Raw genomic sequence first — 19,342 nt, 5'->3', positions numbered from 1 at the left:
CAAACTAGTCACAATGATCACCACTTTTCACTTATCGTGATCCCAAACAAATCCCAATGGATCGTTCATGCGTCTGTAGTTGAAATAGCAAATAAAGGAGACCTTCTCAATGTGCGTGTCCTCCAGGAGAGCGCTGGGGTCCAACAGCACAGGAAGAAGATCTAGAGGTTCCTCGTCCTCAAAGCTGAAGCTCTGGCGTCTCATGGCCTCATTAATCGTGATGATCTAGAAAACAAACACGGATTTCTCATACAGGGTTGAATGCTTGAATCTGATTGGTTCACGAACATTCTAAGGTGTGCAATTACTGGTTACTAAGCAGTTGCTAACATTTTCTGAGTGGTTGCAAGGGCATTACTTAATGGTTGCTATTGATCTCAGAGTGGTTTCTAGGGTGTTGCTAAGGAACTCTGAGAGGTTGCTAAGCTGTTTCAAGATGGTTGCTAGGGAGCTGGTGGGTTACTGGTTATTAAGCAGTTGCTAACATTTTCTGAGTGGTTGCAAGGGCATTGCTTAATGGTTGCTATTGTTTTCTGAGCAGTTTCTAGGGTGTTGCTAAGGAACTCTGGGAGGTTGCTAAGCTGTTTCAAGATGGTTGCTAGGGAGCTGGTGGGTTACTGGTTACTAAGCAGTTGCTAACATTTTCTGAGTGGTTGCAAGGGCATTACTTAATGGTTGCTATTGTTCTCAGAGTGGGTTCTAGGGTGTTGCTAGGTGAGTTGTTAAGGTGTTCTGGGTGTTTGAATTGATTTCTAATTACTTCTGATAGGTTTGTTGCAAAATTGTTGCTAAGGAGCTGGTCGTTACTGGTTACTAAGCTCTAAGTGGCTTATAGAGTGTTGCTAGGGAGCTGTTAAGGTGTTCTGGGTGTTTGAATTGATTTCTAAGGAGCTCTGAGAGGTTGTTGCAAAATTGTTGCTAAGGAGCTGGTGGTTTTTGGGTAACTAAGCAATTGCTAACATTTTCAGAGTGGTTGCAAGGGCATTACTTAATGGTTGCTATTGTTCTCAGAGTGGTTTCTATGGTGTTGCTAGGGAGTTGTTAAGGTGTTCTGGGTGTTTGAATTGATTTCTAAGGAGCTCTGAGCGGTTTGTTGCAAGATTGTTGCCAAGGAGCTGGTGGGTTACTGGTTACTAAGCTCTGAGTGGTTTCTAGGGAGTTGTTAAGGTGTTCTATGTGTTTGAATTGATTTCTAAGGAGCTCTGAGAGGCTGTTGCAAAATTGTTGCTAAGGAGCTGGTGGTTTTTGGGTAACTAAGCAGTTGCTAACATTTTCTAAGTGGTTGCAAGGGCATTACCAAATGGTTGCTATTGTTCTCTGAGTGGTTTCTAGGGTGTTGCTAGGGAGTTGTTAAGGTGTTCTGGGTGTTTGAATCGATTTCTAATGAGCTCTGAGAGGTTTGTTACAAGATTGTTGCTAAGGAGCTGGTGGGTTACTGGTTACTAAGCTCTGAATGGTTTCTAGGGTGTTGCTAGGGAGTTGTTAAGGTGTTCTATGTGTTTGAATTGATTTCTAAGGAGCTCTGAGGGCTGTTGCAAAATTGTTGCTAAGGAGCTGGCGGTTTTTGGGTAACTAAGCAGTTGCTAACTTTTCAGTGTGGTTGCAAGGGCATTGCTTAATGGTTGCTATTGTTCTCAGAGTGGTTTCTAGGGTGTTGCTAGGGAGATGTTAAGGTGTTCTGGGTGTTTGAATTGATTTCTAATGAGCTCTGAGAGGTTTGTTACAAGATTGTTGCTAAGGAGCTGGTGGGTTACTGGTTACTAAGCTCTGAATGGTTTATAGGGTGTTGCTAGGGAGTTGTTAAGGTGTTCTAGATGTTTGGATTGATTTCTAATGAGCTCTGAGAGGTTTGTTGCAAGATTGTTGCTAAGGAGCTGGTGGGTTACTGGTTACGAAGCTCTGAATGGTTTCTAGGGTGTTGCTAGGGAGTTGTTAAGGTGTTCTAGATGTTTGGATTGATTTCTAATGAGCTCTGAGAGGTTTGTTGCAAGATTGTTGCTAAGGAGCTGGTGGGTTACTGGGTACTAAGCTCTGAGTGGCTTCTAGGGTGTTGCTAGGGAGTTGTTAAGGTGTTCTATGTGTTTGAATTGATTTCTAAGGAGCTCTGAGAGGCTGTTGCAAAATTGTTGCTAAGGAGCTGGCGGTTTTTGGGTAACTAAGCAGTTGCTAACATTTTCAGTGTGGTTGCAAGGGCATTACTTAATGGTTGCTATTGTTCTCAGAGTGGTTTCTATGGTGTTGCTAGGGAGTTGTTAAGGTGTTCTGGGTGTTTGAATTGATTTCTAAGGAGCTCTGAGCAGTTTGTTGCAAGATTGTTGCCAAGGAGCTGGTGGTTTTTGGGTAACTAAGCAGTTGCTAACATTTTCTAAGTGGTTGCAAGGGCATTACCAAATGGTTGCTATTGTTCTCAGAGTGGTTTCTAGGGTGTTGCTAGGGAGTTGTTAAGGTGTTCTGGGTGTTTGAATCGATTTCTAATGAGCTCTGAGAGGTTTGTTACAAGATTGTTGCTAAGGAGCTGGTGGGTTACTGGTTACTAAGCTCTGAATGGTTTATAGGGTGTTGCTAGGGAGTTGTTAATGTGTTCTAGATGTTTGGATTGATTTCTAATGAGCTCTGAGAGGTTTGTTGCAAGATTGTTGCTAAGGAGCTGGTGGGTTACTGGTTACGAAGCTCTGAATGGTTTCTAGGGTGTTGCTAGGGAGTTGTTAAGGTGTTCTAGATGTTTGGATTGATTTCTAATGAGCTCTGAGAGGTTTGTTGCAAGATTGTTGCTAAGGAGCTGGTGGGTTACTGGGTACTAAGCTCTGAGTGGCTTCTAGGGTGTTGCTAGGGAGTTGTTAAGGTGTTCTATGTGTTTGAATTGATTTCTAAGGAGCTCTGAGAGGCTGTTGCAAAATTGTTGCTAAGGAGCTGGCGGTTTTTGGGTAACTAAGCAGTTGCTAACATTTTCAGTGTGGTTGCAAGGGCATTGCTTAATGGTTTATGAGCTATTGTTATCTGAGCAGTTTCTAGGGTGTTGCTAAGGAACTCAGAGGTTGCTAAGCTGTTTCAAGATGGAGGTTTGTTGCAAGATTGTTGCTAAGGAGCTGGTGGGTTACTGGTTACGAAGCTCTGAATGGTTTCTAGGGTGTTGCTAGGGAGTTGTTAAGGTGTTCTTGGTGTTTGGATTGATTTCTAAGGAGCTCCGAGCGGTTTCTAGGCTGTTGCAAAATTGTTCGACAACAGCAAAAGAACCAAAACCCACAACGACACTGAACAAGCAAATAAATATAGTGAACAATAGTATAAAAACAACAAATATATAATTTTTTGCTACAAAATTACATTTTATTATGTGAGGAAAGCACATACTCTCTTTGTTCCTGACACACACACACACACACTCGCACAGAAACGTGTTGTCGCTGCTCTGATGACTTTATCAGTGAAATAGTTTAGCATCTGAAAAGCTACATGACATTTCTCACTAGCGAGGGAATAACGGCGCTGTTCTTGAAGCAGATAAACTTACAGTTTCACTATTAGAGACACTAGAGCCGAACACTGCCTCATTCACACACACTCTCTCTCTCTAATAACTTCATTAGTCTGCTATCAGTGGCTCAGGCCTCTGTTACGAGCTCTAAAAGGCATGGGATGAGATGCGTAAGAAACTAGTCCCACACACAAGAGCGTTTTAAAGGGTTAGTTCACCCAAAAATGAAAATTCTGTCATTAATTCCTCACCCTCATGTGGTTGGACACCCGTCAGACCTCCGTTCATCTTCAGACACAAATGAAGATATTTTAGTTGAAATCTGATGCTCTGAAAGGCCTCCATTGGCTCAATGCACTTTACACTCTCAAGACCCTTAAAAGACACTAAAGACTAAAGTTACAAAGTCCATCTCACTACAGCGGTTCTACAATAACTTTATGAATCGGTGAGAATAGTTTTTGTGCGCAAAAAAACCCTAAATAACGACTTACATAGTGATGACGATTTCAAAACACGGCATCATGAAGCTTCGAAGCGTTATGAATCAGTGAGTCGATTCAGCAGTTTGAATCGCCAAATTTCAGCAGTTTGGCGGTTTGACACGCGATCCGAATCATCATTCGACTCACTGATTCATAACGTTCGGAAGCTTCATGAGGCCGTGTTTTGAAATCGTCATCACTATATAAGTCGTTATTTAGGTTTTTTTTGCGCACAAAAACTATTCTCGTCTTCATAAAGTTATTGTAGAACCACTGTAGTGAGATGGACTTTGTAACGACGTCTTTAGTGTCTTTTAAGGGTCTTGAGAGTGTAAAGTTGAGCCAATGGAGGCCTTTCAGAGCATCAGATTTACACTAAAATATCTTCATTTGTGTCTGAAGATGAACGGAGGTCTGACGGGTGTCCAACCACATGAGGGTGAGGAATTAATGACATAATTTTCATTTTTGGGTGAACTAACCCTTTAAGGTCAAAAACCTGACAAACGTCTTGAAATACAACATCTGAGAAAAGTCTTGAGGAGTTGTGAGCAGAGTATAAGCGGAATAATTGATGTTTGTGTATTATTTCCTAATAATTCAACGGCACATTGTCAATTACTCCACACTTGCTGTATGTGTTTCTCTCACGCGTCCTGGAGAATGTAAAGTGTATTTCTCACCTCCCAGCTGCGAGGAACCGGGTCACTGAAGAAGTTGTCGATCATAGTGAGCTCGTCTTTCTCCACGACCACGAAGCCCTGCTCCTGAGCATCCTTCCCGTAAGCATCTGGAGACCACTGGATGAAGAACGAGTACAGGTGGTCCACTCTAGAGGAGACGGCAGGAAGATTCGGTTACGAACACACTCATATTAAACACTTCAGGGGCCAGTTGCATAAACTTAGCCATTATGTTTAGACTGTGTCTTAAAGGGTTAGTTCACCCAAAACTGTAAATTGTGTCATTAATGACTGAGCCTCATGTGGTTGGACACCCGTCAGACCTCCGTTCATCTTCAGACACAAATGAAGATATTTTAGTGTAAATCTGATGCTGAGAAAGGCCTCCATTGGCTCAATGCACTTTACACTCTCAAGACCCTTAAAAGACACTAAAGACGTCGATACAAAGTCCATCTCACGACAGCGGCTCTACAATAACTTTATGAAGTGACGAGAATAGTTTTTGTGCGCAAAAAAACCCTAAATAACGACTTACATAGTGATGACGATTTCAAAACACGGCATCATGAAGCTTCGAAGCGTTATGAATCAATGAGCCGAATGATGATTCGGATCGTGTGTCAAACCGCCAAACTGCTGAAATTTGGCGATTCAAACCGCTGATTCGACTCACTGATTCATAATGCTTCAAACCGCTCATTCGACTCACTGATTCATAACGCTTCAAACCGCTCATTCGACTCACTGATTCATAATGCTTCAAACCGCTCATTCGACTCACTGATTCATAACGCTTCAAACCGCTCATTCGACTCACTGATTCATAACGCTTCAAAGCTTCATGATGCCGTGTTTTGAAATCGTCATCACTATGTAAGTCGTTATTTAGGGTTTTTTTGCGCACAAAAACTATTCTCGTCGCTTCATAAAGTTATTGTAAAGCCGCTGTCGTGAGATGGACTTTGTAACTTTAGTCTTTAGTGTCTTTTAAGGGTCTTGAGAGTGTAAAGTTGAGCCAATGGAGGCCTTTCAGAGCATCAGATTTACACTAAAATATCTTCATTTGTGTCTGAAGATGAACGGAGGTCTGACGGGTGTCCAACCACATGAGGCTCAGTCATTAATGACAGAATTTACATTTTTGGGTGAACTAATCCTTTAAGAACTAATTTGACACACTAGCAATTAGTCATTTACTTATTAGTCTTACTTTTCTGATTCAAATTAGACCAATCTAACTTTTTATGTAACTGACTTTTAAAAGTTAAGAACAGTATTGAAGAAAAAAATAGACGACTAACTTTTAAGACTAGTCTAAGCAGTTTATGCAACTGGCCCCAGATCTGCAGCATATTTAGATTTTTTTAGAGAATTGCGCATGTCTGAATTTAAAAGACTCACATACCCACATACATTGCAGTAAATTGATAAAAATGGTCTAATTTTACACAAAACACTCTAAATTTTAACACAGAGGTGGAATATTGCATATATTATATTGCATTTATTCACAATTTTATGATAAACATATATAAAAAGTAGGGCTGTCAAAAGATTAATCGCGATTAATCGCATCCAAAATAAAAGTTTGTTTTTACATATATGTGTGTGTACTCTGTTAATTATTATTTATATATAAATACATACACAAGCATGTATATATTTAAGAAATATTTGCATGTATATACATTTATATAATCTATAATATATATAAATATAAATGTTTTATATATAAAAATAATATTTTTTTCTTAAATATATACATGCTTGTGTGTGTATTTATATATAAATAATAATTAACAGAGTACACACACATATATGTAAAAACAGACTTTTATTTTGGATGCGATTAATCGCGATTAATCTTTTGACAGCCCTAATAAAAAGTAATATTTTGATTTATTTTTTAATTAATTTGTTATTTGAAAATCTATCATTTTTAATCTGTTTGGTCTTCTTCCCTTCAGAAAGTTTCTGTGGATTCCACTAGGTGTCAGTAAACAGGGGAAAATTATTTTCTTGATATCTCCTTCCAAAAAAAAGTTATTGAGATTAATCTGTGCAAACTATCTAATAACTCCTCCTCATCTGCATTGATTTTCCATAGCCGCTGGGAAATCGAAAAGAAGGCTTCGCCTCCTCAACATTGTAAAGGGAGATCTCAGGCTCTGATTGGTCTAGAAGCATGATCGACATGTCTATAGAGAGCTGAGATACTCAGCTTTTTTGACGTATGATGCAATACGCGATGACGTCATCAAAAATCGCGGCTAACAAAGACGATCAAAACTAAGGATAATAAGAGTATTTGTCTGCATCACATGTTTTGATCTGGACATTGGTGACGTATCACAGTGTGGTTTGCTCATGCTCGCTCACACACATGTGAAAACGGTCTCATTTTGAAGAAAACAACCTAAGGAACGAGCAGATATAGCGTTTGAGGCTATTAGCTCCACAACACGTTACTGATCCGAACAGGAATATGACTCATGTGTTCGCTTGTTCAAAGGAGTCATTTCCATCTTCGTGATTCTTTTGATAATAACATTACTGTAAAGTGTTGGATTGGTGAGATAAACTGCACAGTGATATTCTTGAGGTTAAGAGCTTTCATTTGATATACGACTTGCCTATTTTTGGTGAGATTGTGTGATATAAATATGAAATTTAATATTATTCATATGATTTTCTCAAGGGGGGGTCAAATTCAGACCTTATTATCTTTTTCTATGTAACATAAATGCAAAAGTGATTGGGTTATCAAGAAAGCGGAGGTTCTGATCTTTCAAACAATACCATATATGTCGAGTTTTGTGCATCACAGGTTATAAAAAATATGAAGCAGCTCCACCATTTTCAACATAGATAATAATAATAATAATAATAATTAGGGATGCAACAATACAGTTAGTCCACGGTTCAATACACACCTCGGTTTTTAACCACGGTTTTCGGTTCGGTTCGTAAATAATGACATGATTTTAGAGGTGAACTGTCCCTTTAAGGACGGCGTGTTCACTATAGGCTGCGCCGCTGTCAATTAAAGACCTGCACACATCTAATATACACACACACACCGATTTTACTTTCACTTTAGACATAACCGACTGTGTTTATGTTAACCTTGTGTGTATTTGACAATATTAGCGCAGTAAGACGACTACTTAGTCCAGTAATCACGTGTTTGACATGCGTTAAGTGCGCGCGCTCGGAGAAGTGCATGTTAAAACAGTGCATATGCACGCGAATGAAACCGGCAAGGCTTTAAAACACATGCAAATAATGAACTTTGGTGATTGTGAATAACTCTAGTGTTCTGTGAGTATAACTCTTTCACTAACCTGTGATGTGAATGTGTGTTGTTGTTCAGTATTGGGATGGAGGCAAATTATAGAATTTGTAGAAAAATTATTAATTAAATGCAAAACCGAAAAACCGCAATTCACAGGCGCGTATTGAACCGTGAAGGCCGTACCGAACGGTTCAATATTATATTGAGAATTGTGGCATCCCTAATAATAATAATAATCTAATTATGAAATACAATTTGAAGCAGAAATTTAAGGAAAACGTCATACCTCTCTTGAGGCACAGCAAACCAATACTCCGGCTGCCGCCCCCTGCCAATCAATGAGTGGGCGGGGCTAGACGTCCGGCCAGTGGCAAAGGACTTCCTCATTGGTTTCCCCACCTTAAAGCAGAGGAACATGGGCGGAGCTTTGCTCTTTTCTTCGTTGAACAGCAGCATGTCTGTAAATCAGATCAGATATCAGCCTCTGTCGCGTGCATCATGTTGATTCAGGGCCATATGGATCTTACACAAGTGTTCAAACTCTGTGTGTTTTTCCAATGGCACAATTAACTTCTGCTGAGAGACACACTGAGTTAAACACACACACTCTGCTCTGAAAACTACCGTTTAACACACACGCTGCTCCAAAGGCAACATTATGCATTATTCATTCTCTGCTCTGTGGGAAAGATTATCAGCATTGCATATCTTTCATGGAGAAGGCAATCCCAGAATGCACTGCATTTTTAGCAACATCTTAACATATCAAACACAATGCAAATCGTCTCTACAATTGCTAATACTAAAACTGGAATAAATACAAAGCTAAATAAAAAAAAATAAAAACAGGTTTAAATTAAAATTACTTTAACTTAAAATTACTGCTGAACTGAAAATATTTTTTTAGTAATATAAAAAAAATGATTAAAAATGACAAAAGCACATAAGAAAATTAAAATATAAAAAGATATTCTAAATATTAATATATAATTATAATAAAAATAATTCTAAAATAAAACTCTAGAGAGAGGTTTTTTGGGAAAAATAAGCAAATAAAATAAATAAGAAAAACAAATTAAAATTTAACTAAATATTAATATATAATTATAATAAAAATAATTCTAAAATAAAACTCTAGAGAGAGGTTTTTTGGGGAAAATAAGCAAATAAAATAAATAAGAAAAACAAATTAAAATTTAACTAAATATGTCATTAAGATAATAAATAAGTTCAAATAAAAGCATATATATATATATAACATTAAACAAATTAAAATAAATTGATTAAAATAAATATATCATTTAAAAATAAAAGCATTTAATATTTTTTTAAATAAAAATAAATAAATAAAACATTAAAAAAATACATTTATCATTAAACAAGTTCAAATAAATTATTTAATAAATCAAATACTTTTAATCAAAATAAATAAATAATTAAAATAAATAAAACATTTAAAAAAATAAATGTAAAAATAAATAAATATATCATTAAAATAAAGGGGAATAAATACGTTTTAAAGATAAAAGTTTTTAATAAATCAAATAGTTTTAATCAAAATAAATAAATGAAAATAAATAAAACATGAAAAATGAATTAAAATAAATTAAAAATATGTTCAAAAAGCATTTAATAAATCAAATAGTTTTAATCAAAATAAATAAATAAATAAATGAAAATAAAAGATTAAAAAATGTAAAAAATAAATATATAATAAAAATGAAGGAAAATAAATAAGTAAAAAACATAAATAAACATTAAAATGAAACTAAATATATAATTAAGATAATAAATAAGTTCAAATAAAAGCAGTTAATAAATAAAAAATAAATAAATAAATAAAACATTAAAAAATAAAATAAATTGATTAAAATAAATATATCATTAAAATAAAGGAGAAGAAATAAGGTTTCAAAATAAAAGCACTTATTTATTATAAGTAAATAAAGAAAAATTAAAGAAAACAAAAAAATTTAAAATTAAATTTATCATTAAATAAGTTTAAAATAGCATTTAATAAATCGAATAGTTTTAATCAAAATAAAAAAATGATAAATAAATGAAAATAAAACTTTTTTTTAATGTAAAAATAAATAAATACATTATTAAAAATAAAAGAGATTAAATAAGTTTAAATAAAAGCAGTTAATAAATAGAAAATAAATAAATAAAACATTAAAACAATTAATTTTTTTATTAAAATAAATATATCATTAAAATAAAGGAGAATAAATAAGGTTTAAAAATAAAAGCAGTTATTTATTATAAATAAATAAATAAAAATTAAAGAAAACAAAAAAATTAAAAATTAAATTTATCATTAAATAAGTTTAAAATAGCATTTAATAAATCAAATAGTTTTAATAAAAATAAAAATAATGATAAATAAATGAATTTAAAAATAAAATAAAATACATAATTAAAAATAAAAAAGAATAAATAAGTTTAAATAAAAGCAGTTAATAAAAATAAATAAATAAATAAATAAAACATTAAAAAAATTTATTAAAATAAATATATCATTAAAATAAAGGAGAATAAATAAGGTTGAAAAATAAAAGCAGTTATTTATTATAAATAAATAAATAAAAATTAAAGAAAACAAAAAAATTAAAAATTTAATTTATCATTAAATAAGTTTAAAATAGCATTTAATAAATCAAATAGTTTTAATCAAAATAAAAAAATGATAAATAAATGAATTTAAAAATAAAATAAAATACATAATTAAAAATAAAAAAGAATAAATAAGTTTAAATAAAAGCATTAAATAAACCAAATAGTTTTGACTGAAAATAAATAAGTAAAACATTTAAATGTGTGCCTGTTGACAGCAAAGCAGACACTAAACTGCATGCTCAAAAACAGTCCTTGGCTGTGATTGGTTGGTCTGTCCTGTCAATCAAAACAAAACTCACCTTCGATTGGTCTCTGCATTCTCTTCAGCAGCCACGACTTCATCTCGGCCTCATTGGCCCGTCTGCGTTTCTCCGCGTCAGAAAGCTCCGCGTCTGCGATTGGTCCCTTATTATCCTGCACATTGGGTCCAGGCGGACTACATTTCCCAGAGTCCTCTGGGGCCACCTTCCTTTTTTGGTCGTTGGCCTCGATTGCCGAGACACCATTAACTAACGTCTCCGCCCTTGTTTTGGTCACCTCGTCCACTTGTGTGGCAGCCTCCTTCCCATCATGCATCAGTGCGGGTTGCAGCTTGTCGTTGTCATCTGTGGAGCGGTTGTGGAGACCTTCGTCTTCATCTTCCTCAGCATGAAAAGACCTCATGGATTTGTCTTTTTGGTCCATTGACATCCGGGTGGGTGTGTTCCTGTGCTCCTGTAGCTCCGCCCCCTCCTGGCCGGAGCTGGTAGTGTCGCCCTGGAGCAGCTCCAGTTCAGTGAAACCTTCATCCGATGGGGATTTGTCCGCCATTTGGCACTCTGATATCTCCGAGACGGCCGATTCGATATCGTCTAATATGATTGGCCGGTTGGGCGCTCCCAGAGCCTCGTAGCGGCTAAAAGGGTTGAGATCGCGCTCAGAGGGAAGCTCCTCCCACTCGCCCGGCCTGTATAACGGACAGAGATCCCGCGGTTCATCACTACCGCGGACCATCATCATCATCATCATCATCATCATCATGAGGGGGAAGATGGTGAAATTAAAGAGAGAAAAACAACAAAAAAATTAAAATAAAATATGACAAATAAAGATGACAAAACATAAGTGATGTGTGGTGTCAAAACGGGGCGAATGAAAAAGAGGCTGACAGAGAAAGAGGAGGACTTACAATTAATATTACAGCTGATTCGCGCAAATCATTTTGATTCGTCCTTAAAAATGCAAATACTTTACACGCAACATTAAAATCACTTGCTTTTGAAACCACTGGACTTATTCTGTAAATGTGTGGTTAAAATGAGGAAGGAAGGAAGGAAGGGAGGAAGGGTTAGAATATAAGGGTTAAAATATAATTAATTGTTTACAACAAATTAAAATAAAAAAATAATGTATTAATTAAAATATAAATAATTAAACCAACAACTAGCTGGACTGGTATTGGTTAGACAGTGTTAAAATATCAACCAAAATTAATTTAATTTGATCTATGCACCCCTAAATATTTACTGAACCAAAACGGTGACCTCAGAAACCGAACCGAGAGACATCAGAAGCGTTAAAAGACACAGGAAGAGGCAGCTCACACATTACATAATAAAAGCCTTGTTTTTATATAACGCCGACATTAAACTTTAAAACAAAACTCTTTTCTGGCAGCGAAAGAAGAAAAGCGAGAAGAAAAGCGAGAAGAAAAACGAAATGGCCGCTGCTTACGATGGCAGGGCGTCCTTTATCATTAAAATAAATAAAACATTTAAAAAATAAAAATGTAAAAAATAAATATATAATTAAAAATGAAGGAAAATAAATAAGTAAAACATAAATAAAAATTAAAATGAAACTAAATATAATTAAGATAATAAATAAGTTCAAATAAAAGCAGTTAATAAATAAAAAATATATAAATAAAACATAAAAAATAAAATAAATTGATTACAATAAATATATCATTAAAATAAAGGAGAATAAATAAGGTTTGAAAATAAAAGCAGTTAAATATGATATATTTAACATTAAAAAAATAAAAATTAATTAATATATAATTAAAAATAAAAGAGAAAAAATAAGTTTAATAAATCAAATAGTTTTAATCAAAATAAATAACTAAAAATAAATAAAACATTTTAAACAGTCAATTATTAAAATCAAATAGTTTTAATCAAAATAACAAATAAATTAAAATAAATAAAACATTTAAAATATAATTAATTTATTAAAACAAATTAAAATAAACAAAACGAAATATTTATTAATTAAAATATAAATAATATACAAAATAATTTGATCTATGCACCCCTATATATAACGCCGACACTAAACTTTAAAGGTCCCGTTTTTTGTGTTTTTTTGAAGCTTTGATTGTGTTTACAGTGTGCAATATAACGTATTTTTCACACAATGTACTGATCTGTATACCGCTGTTTTCACTGTCCTCAAAACGGCTTGAAAGATTTCCCTGTTCTATGAAGTCCCTCCTTCAGAAACACGTAACGAGTTCTGATTGTGCCAGCGGTTCCCGTGTTGTGATTGGACAGCAGCTTAGGGCACGCAGAGCGCACGTTACCGGAAAGGTCGCGCCTCTCACCATAACGGGGATGCATGCGCTCAATGATCTGGAACACCTAAAAGACTCTCTACACCCTTAAAAATAAAGGTGCCAGGAAGAACCAAAAAGGGGTTTTCACGGCGATGCCATAGAAGAACCATTTTTGGTTCCCTGAAGAACCATTTTGTGAAAGGTTCTTTAAAGAACCATTTTTTTCTAATCATTTTATAGTCTAAAGAACCTTTTGCCACTACAAAGAACCTTTTGTGCAATGGAAAGGTTCTTTGGATATTAAAGGTTCTTCATGGAACCATACACCCTGGGCAAAGAACCTTCATTTTTAAGAGTGTACCATCCCCATTGGACTCACACCAGTTTGCCTACCGCAGCAATAGGAGCACAGAGGATGCAGTTTCCATGGCACTGCACTCTCTGCTCACTCACCTGGACAATAAAAACACTTACGCACGTATGCTGTTTGTTGACTTCAGCTCAGCATTCAACACTGTCATCCCATCCAAGTTAATAGCCAAACTTGGAGACCTGGGCATCAACACTTCAATGTGTAACTGGATTTTGGACTTCCTAACTGACAGACCCCAGAATGTTCGATCTGGATTCACCTGCTCCACATCCATCACACTCAACACTGGTGTACCACAGGGCTGTGTGCTAAGCCCGTTTCTCTACTCCCTCTTCACCGCCGACTGTAAGCCTGTGTATGGATCTAATTCTATCGTCAAGTTTGCGGACGACACTACGGTGATTGGGCTCATCAGCAACAACGATGAGACTGCCTACAGGGAGGAGATCCAGCACCTGGCCACATGGTGCGCTGATAATAACCTGCTCCTCAACACCACCAAAACGAAGGAGCTCATCGTGGACTTCAGGAAGGAGTCAAGAGGCACACACGACACCATCCACATCAATGGAATGGCTGTTGAACGTGTCTCCAGTTTCAAGTTCCTGGGGATTAGGGTTGGGTACCGAAATCCGGTTCCAATATGGCACCGGTACTTATATAACCGGTATGTACCGGACCGAATCAGAACGCAGATTTCGGTTCCTCATTTCGGTGCCAAAATTCAAACGTGCTTTCGCGCTTTGGCTGAGCCAGAGACAGACGCTCAGCGCTGGTCACATCACATCTCATGACAACTATTCAGTGTTTTCAACCACATCTCATGACAACTATTCAGTGTTTTCAACCACATCTCATGACAACTATTCAGTGTTTTCAACCACATCTCATGACAACTATTCAGTGTTTTCAACGTCATCTCATGACAACTATTCAGTGTTTTCAACGTCATCTCATGACAACTATTCAGTGTTTTCAACCACATCTCATGACAACTATTCAGTGTTTTCAACCACATCTCATGACAACTATTCAGTGTTTTCAACCACATCTCATGACAACTATTCAGTGTTTTCAACGACATCTCATGACAACTATTCAGTGTTTTCAACGACATCTCATGACAACTATTCAGTGTTTTCAACGACATCATGTTTATTTCAGGTTTCAGACATTTAAATGCTCATATAGGCTACTAGCAAAAAACACACACTGATGTCTATGAAAGCAGCAATGACAATCCTTTCAGACGGTTATAATTTGACTAACGTTACGTGTTTTATTCACATCAGATACATGCACATTATGTAGTAACTATATCGTTTACTCTATTCTTCTTCCAGTTCACTGGTCACTTACTTTCATGTATTTCGTGAGACGAGAATGAACTCAAGTGTTGTAAATCCGACAGATCCGATTCTGAGGCGCAAACTAACATGGCGCCGCCCATTGCGCTTTATAGATCAACTAACACACATTCACTCACAAATTTGAACATCAGATAGTTCGTGACACAGAAGTTTGTGAATATTTTGAATAAAAAGAAAAAGCTAAATAAACCCGATACAGCTGAGCTGTCAGCGCTATTGCGGCTGCTGTGTGTCATGTGAGAAACATGACGCGTCACCATGGAAACATTAAAGCGATGCGTTCTAAAATATTTAGCCAGAGAATATGATCATATTTCATAATAAAGCTGAAGCTCGAAGCTGGTTTGTCGCAGAGCAAGAATACAGACGACTGCTGTTATTACTGTAACTGTTATTTAGAGTTATATTAGGCCTGTAGTTGGGTTAGGTGGCTTAGGTTTTACTGTGAATTTGTAAATATGTCAATTATAATTTGTAAATAAGTAAATTGTGTTTTGTATTTATTTATATTCATACATTTAAGTATACATTAAACTTTTAATAAATGGTTCAATTTAAATAATAAATAAATAAATAAATAAATAAAAAGCCATTTAATGTCATCCACCTCGTTTGGTGGCCTTTAAAAAAAAAAAAGTATCGGTTCAGGCACCGTTTAGGCACCGGAACCGTTTTAAAAGTATCGGTTTGGCACCGGAATCGAAAAAAACCCAAACGATACCCAACCCTACTGGGGATCCACATCTCGGCGGACATGTCGTGGACGACCAACACCTCCAGCCTGGTCAAGAAGGCTCACCAGCGCCTCTTCTTCCTGAGGACACTGAGGAAGAATCAGCTCTCCTCGGCCATCCTGGTGAACTTCTATCGCTGCGCAATAGAAAGCATCCTGACCAACTGTGTGGCAGTGTGGTATGGGAGCTGCTCTGTTGCGGAGCGCAAGGCACTGCAGCGGGTGGTGAAAACTGCCCAGCGCATCACAGGGACTCCACTGCCTGCCATCGAACACATCCAGAGGAAACGCTGCCTGCATCGAGCTCGCAGCATCCTCAAGGACTCCTCTCACCCAGCCCACAGACTGTTTTCTCTCCTGCCCTCCGGCAGGCGTTTCAGGATCCACCGGACCAGGACCAGCAGACTAAAGAACAGTTTTTTCCCCAGAGCTGTCTCTTTACTGAACTCAAACCCCCGCTGATCCACTTCCCTCATAAACTGATAACTCTCCTACCTCACATCTTCCTTCACTTTGTTATTTGCACTACCGACTGTTTATCACAGTAACAACTGTTTACTTATGCATTCTGCACCACCATATCTTAACTGGATAATGCTCATTTGCACTGCCGACTGTTATTTACAGTACCAACTGTTTACATCTGTATTTTGCACTGTACTTCTAACTGTAATATGCAACCACTTTCCACTGCACTTTTACACTTTTTTTCGGATCGCTTCTGTCCATAATTTATTGCACTACCCTAATCCACTGCCATATTCCTAATTTTAGCCTAACATATCATTGTATACCTCAATCTGTAAAATTCTGTTTATAGTAATAGCCATCTGTATATTATATTATATTCATAGTACATATCCACCTGTAAATTCTGTTTATAGTAATAGTCATCTGTATGTTATATTACATATTCACCTGTAAATTCTGTTTATAGTAATAACCATCTGTATGTTATATTACATATCCACCTGTAAATTCTGTTTATAGTATTAACCATCTTTCTATTTATAGATATATTTATATATATTCAGTACATATCCATGTCCTGCACTTATGCAAACGTTGTATATCCTGCACTTGCTGCTGTTGCACTTCTGGTTAGACCTAAACTGCATTTCGTTGCCTTGTACTTGTACTTGTGTAATGACAATAAAGTTGAATCTAATCTAATCTCTAAGTACAGCGTCCCTGGGGAAGCCAAACAAAGGTGACTTGACTCCGGGATGAAAATAACAGCGTCTCGACGACATGGCGACAAACAAACTATACGAACGCAAACGAACGCAACACTTCCTATTATCCACGCGGGAGCAACAAGACCACGCCCCCTTTCTCGCGCGTTCTTGTGGGCGGAGGTTATTCGACAAACTGATCTACTGACGTCATTAAAGCAGGATGTAGAGATGTAGTCCCAACCGGCCGTTCGCTGTAGGCTTTGAAAGGGAACTTCTGTTAAATAAAATATCACGCTTGGCATTGAACTTTGAGCTTTATAATTTTACAGGTATTATTTATGCTCTAACAGCAACATTACACACTAACTAAAGTTTGAAAAATGGGATCACGAAGAACAGGACCTTTAAAACAAAACTCGTTTCTGGCAGCGAAAGAAGAAAAGCGAGAAGAAAAGTGAGAAGAAAAGCGAGAAGAAAAGCGAGAAGAAAAGCGAGAAGAAGAGCGAATGGCGTGTGCTTACGATGGCAGGGCGTCGTTGATCTTCATGCGGGACACGTCGTCATACAGAGCCACAGACAGCAGCTCCTCCATGGGGCAGATCAGGCCGTATTCCTCACAGCCGTTCTCAATCACCAGCGGGTCAGACTTGTGCGGGTCGAACATGATGTTATTGGGCGTTATGATCATCACTCCTCCCACAACACCCTGAGAAAGCACAGCTCAGTTCAAGAAAGTGGAGGAGTGCATCCCATAATCACCACTGACAGGACAGACATTAGTCACACGGTGTGACATCCCATAATAGGCTAATTGTTAAATTACACATTAGCTAATGACAGCATCAAATAAATAAGTAAAACATTAAAATAAATAAAAATAAAAAAATAAAAGAGAATAAATAAGTCCAAATAAAATAATTTAATAAATCAACTAATTTGAATCTAAATAAATAAATAAATATAAATAAGTAAAAATGTGTTTAATTAAAGTATATCATTAAAAATAAGAGAGAATAAATAAGTTGAAATAAAAGAATTTAATCAAAAAGTTCTAAGAAAAATAAATAAATAATATATAAATAAATGGTAGTGAAAATAATTAAATATATGATTAAAAATGAAGGAGAATAAATAAGTAAAAATAAAATAATTTAATAAATCAACTAATTTGAATCTACATAAATAAATAAAAATAAATAAGTAAAAATGTTTTTAATTAAAATTAAAATAAGTATATCATTAAAAATGAAGGAGAATAAATCAGTTCAAATAAAAGCATACAAATAGTTTTCATCAAAATAAATAAATAATATAAAGATAAATAAAACGGTACTGAAAATAATTTAAGTGAAAAATTTAATAATTGTTTTAAAAATATTTAATAAAAAAATTATAATAAAATAAAAGATATATAATTAAAAATGAAGGAGAATAAATAAGTTCAAATAAAAGCATACAAATAGTTTATCAAAATAAATAAATAAGTAAAACAATAATAATAAAGTAAATATATAGTTAAAAATGAAGGAGAATAAATAAGTTAAAATCAAATAATTTAATAAATCAACTAATTTGAATCTAAATAAATAAATAAAAATAAATAAGTAAAAATGTTTTTAATTAAAATTAAAATAAGTATATCATTAAAAATGAGGGAGAATAAATAAGTTCAAATAAAAGCATACAAATAGTTTATCAAAATAAATAAATAAGTAAAACAATAATAATAAAGTAAATATATAGTTAAAAATGAAGGAGAATAAATAAGTTAAAATCAAATAATTTAATAAATCAAATATTTGAATAAATAAATTAATTAATTAATTAATTTTAAAAAATGGTAGCAAAATGTGAAAAAAAAAAAAAAAAAAAAAAAACCCTTACTAAAATAAGATTATTTCATGTTTACTAGTATGTCAGGTGAATATTAAGCACAATCAGAGATCCGTTTAATGCAATTAAATTATGGACAGAACAAATGTTTCTGAATGGATTTAGTGAACTTTGAGGATCAGTAGTGATCATGTGACCCTCAGCATCATGTGACCCTCAGCATCATGTGACCCTCAGCATCATGTGACCCTCAGCATCAGCATCATGTGACCCTCAGCATCATGTGACCCTCACCATGCCATCAGTGAAGTACTTGCAGCTCATCTTGATGAATTTGACGGTGGCCGGACTCTCGTCTTCAGACAGCGGAGACGCCTCTCTGCGCACGGGACGCCCGGACCTGCTGCTCGAGTCACCGTCCTGTCCACACACACACACACACACACACACACACACACACACACACACACACACACACACACACACACACACACACACACACACACACACACACACACACACACACACACACACACAAGCACTGTCTGATACAGAGTCAGCAATAACTGAATTATTCATGATGCTTCTTATGACGACTCCTCAGAATGCAGTATACTGGAAATGTAAGCACTTTAAAAGGTTGTACGTCAAGCGAAATCAAAGAACCAACTGGTGTGACGTCATTTCGGACAAAAGCAGGCCAAAAGTTCGTTCAGGAGTTCAAAATAGCATAAAATAAAACTTATTTTATTTCAGCTA

General features: G+C 35.7%; 1 protein-coding gene across 3 annotated transcripts in view; it reads right to left on the bottom strand.

Annotated features, from left to right (window-relative positions):
• Positions 1-19,342, bottom strand: part of ncoa7b (nuclear receptor coactivator 7b) — a 51,368-nt gene that overhangs the window by 8,051 nt on the left and 23,975 nt on the right. For 2 of the 3 annotated variants that reach the window (XM_079831924.1, XM_079831925.1), the window contains exons 7-12: positions 18,878-19,003; positions 17,272-17,456; positions 10,860-11,539; positions 8,228-8,399; positions 4,644-4,791; positions 103-225 (exon numbers count right to left, since the gene is read on the bottom strand). In XM_079831924.1, coding sequence (XP_079688050.1) covers positions 103-225; positions 4,644-4,791; positions 8,228-8,399; positions 10,860-11,539; positions 17,272-17,456; positions 18,878-19,003 — 1,434 coding nt within the window. The remainder of the gene's footprint in view (positions 1-102; positions 226-4,643; positions 4,792-8,227; positions 8,400-10,859; positions 11,540-17,271; positions 17,457-18,877; positions 19,004-19,342) is intronic. The other variant, XM_079831926.1, reaches the window with a different exon arrangement.

The sequence above is a fragment of the Gobio gobio genome (genome assembly GCF_949357685.1).
Source record: "Gobio gobio genome assembly, chromosome: 12".
Taxonomy (NCBI): Eukaryota; Metazoa; Chordata; class Actinopteri; order Cypriniformes; family Gobionidae; genus Gobio; species Gobio gobio.
This window is presented reverse-complemented; position numbering and strand designations above follow the sequence as displayed.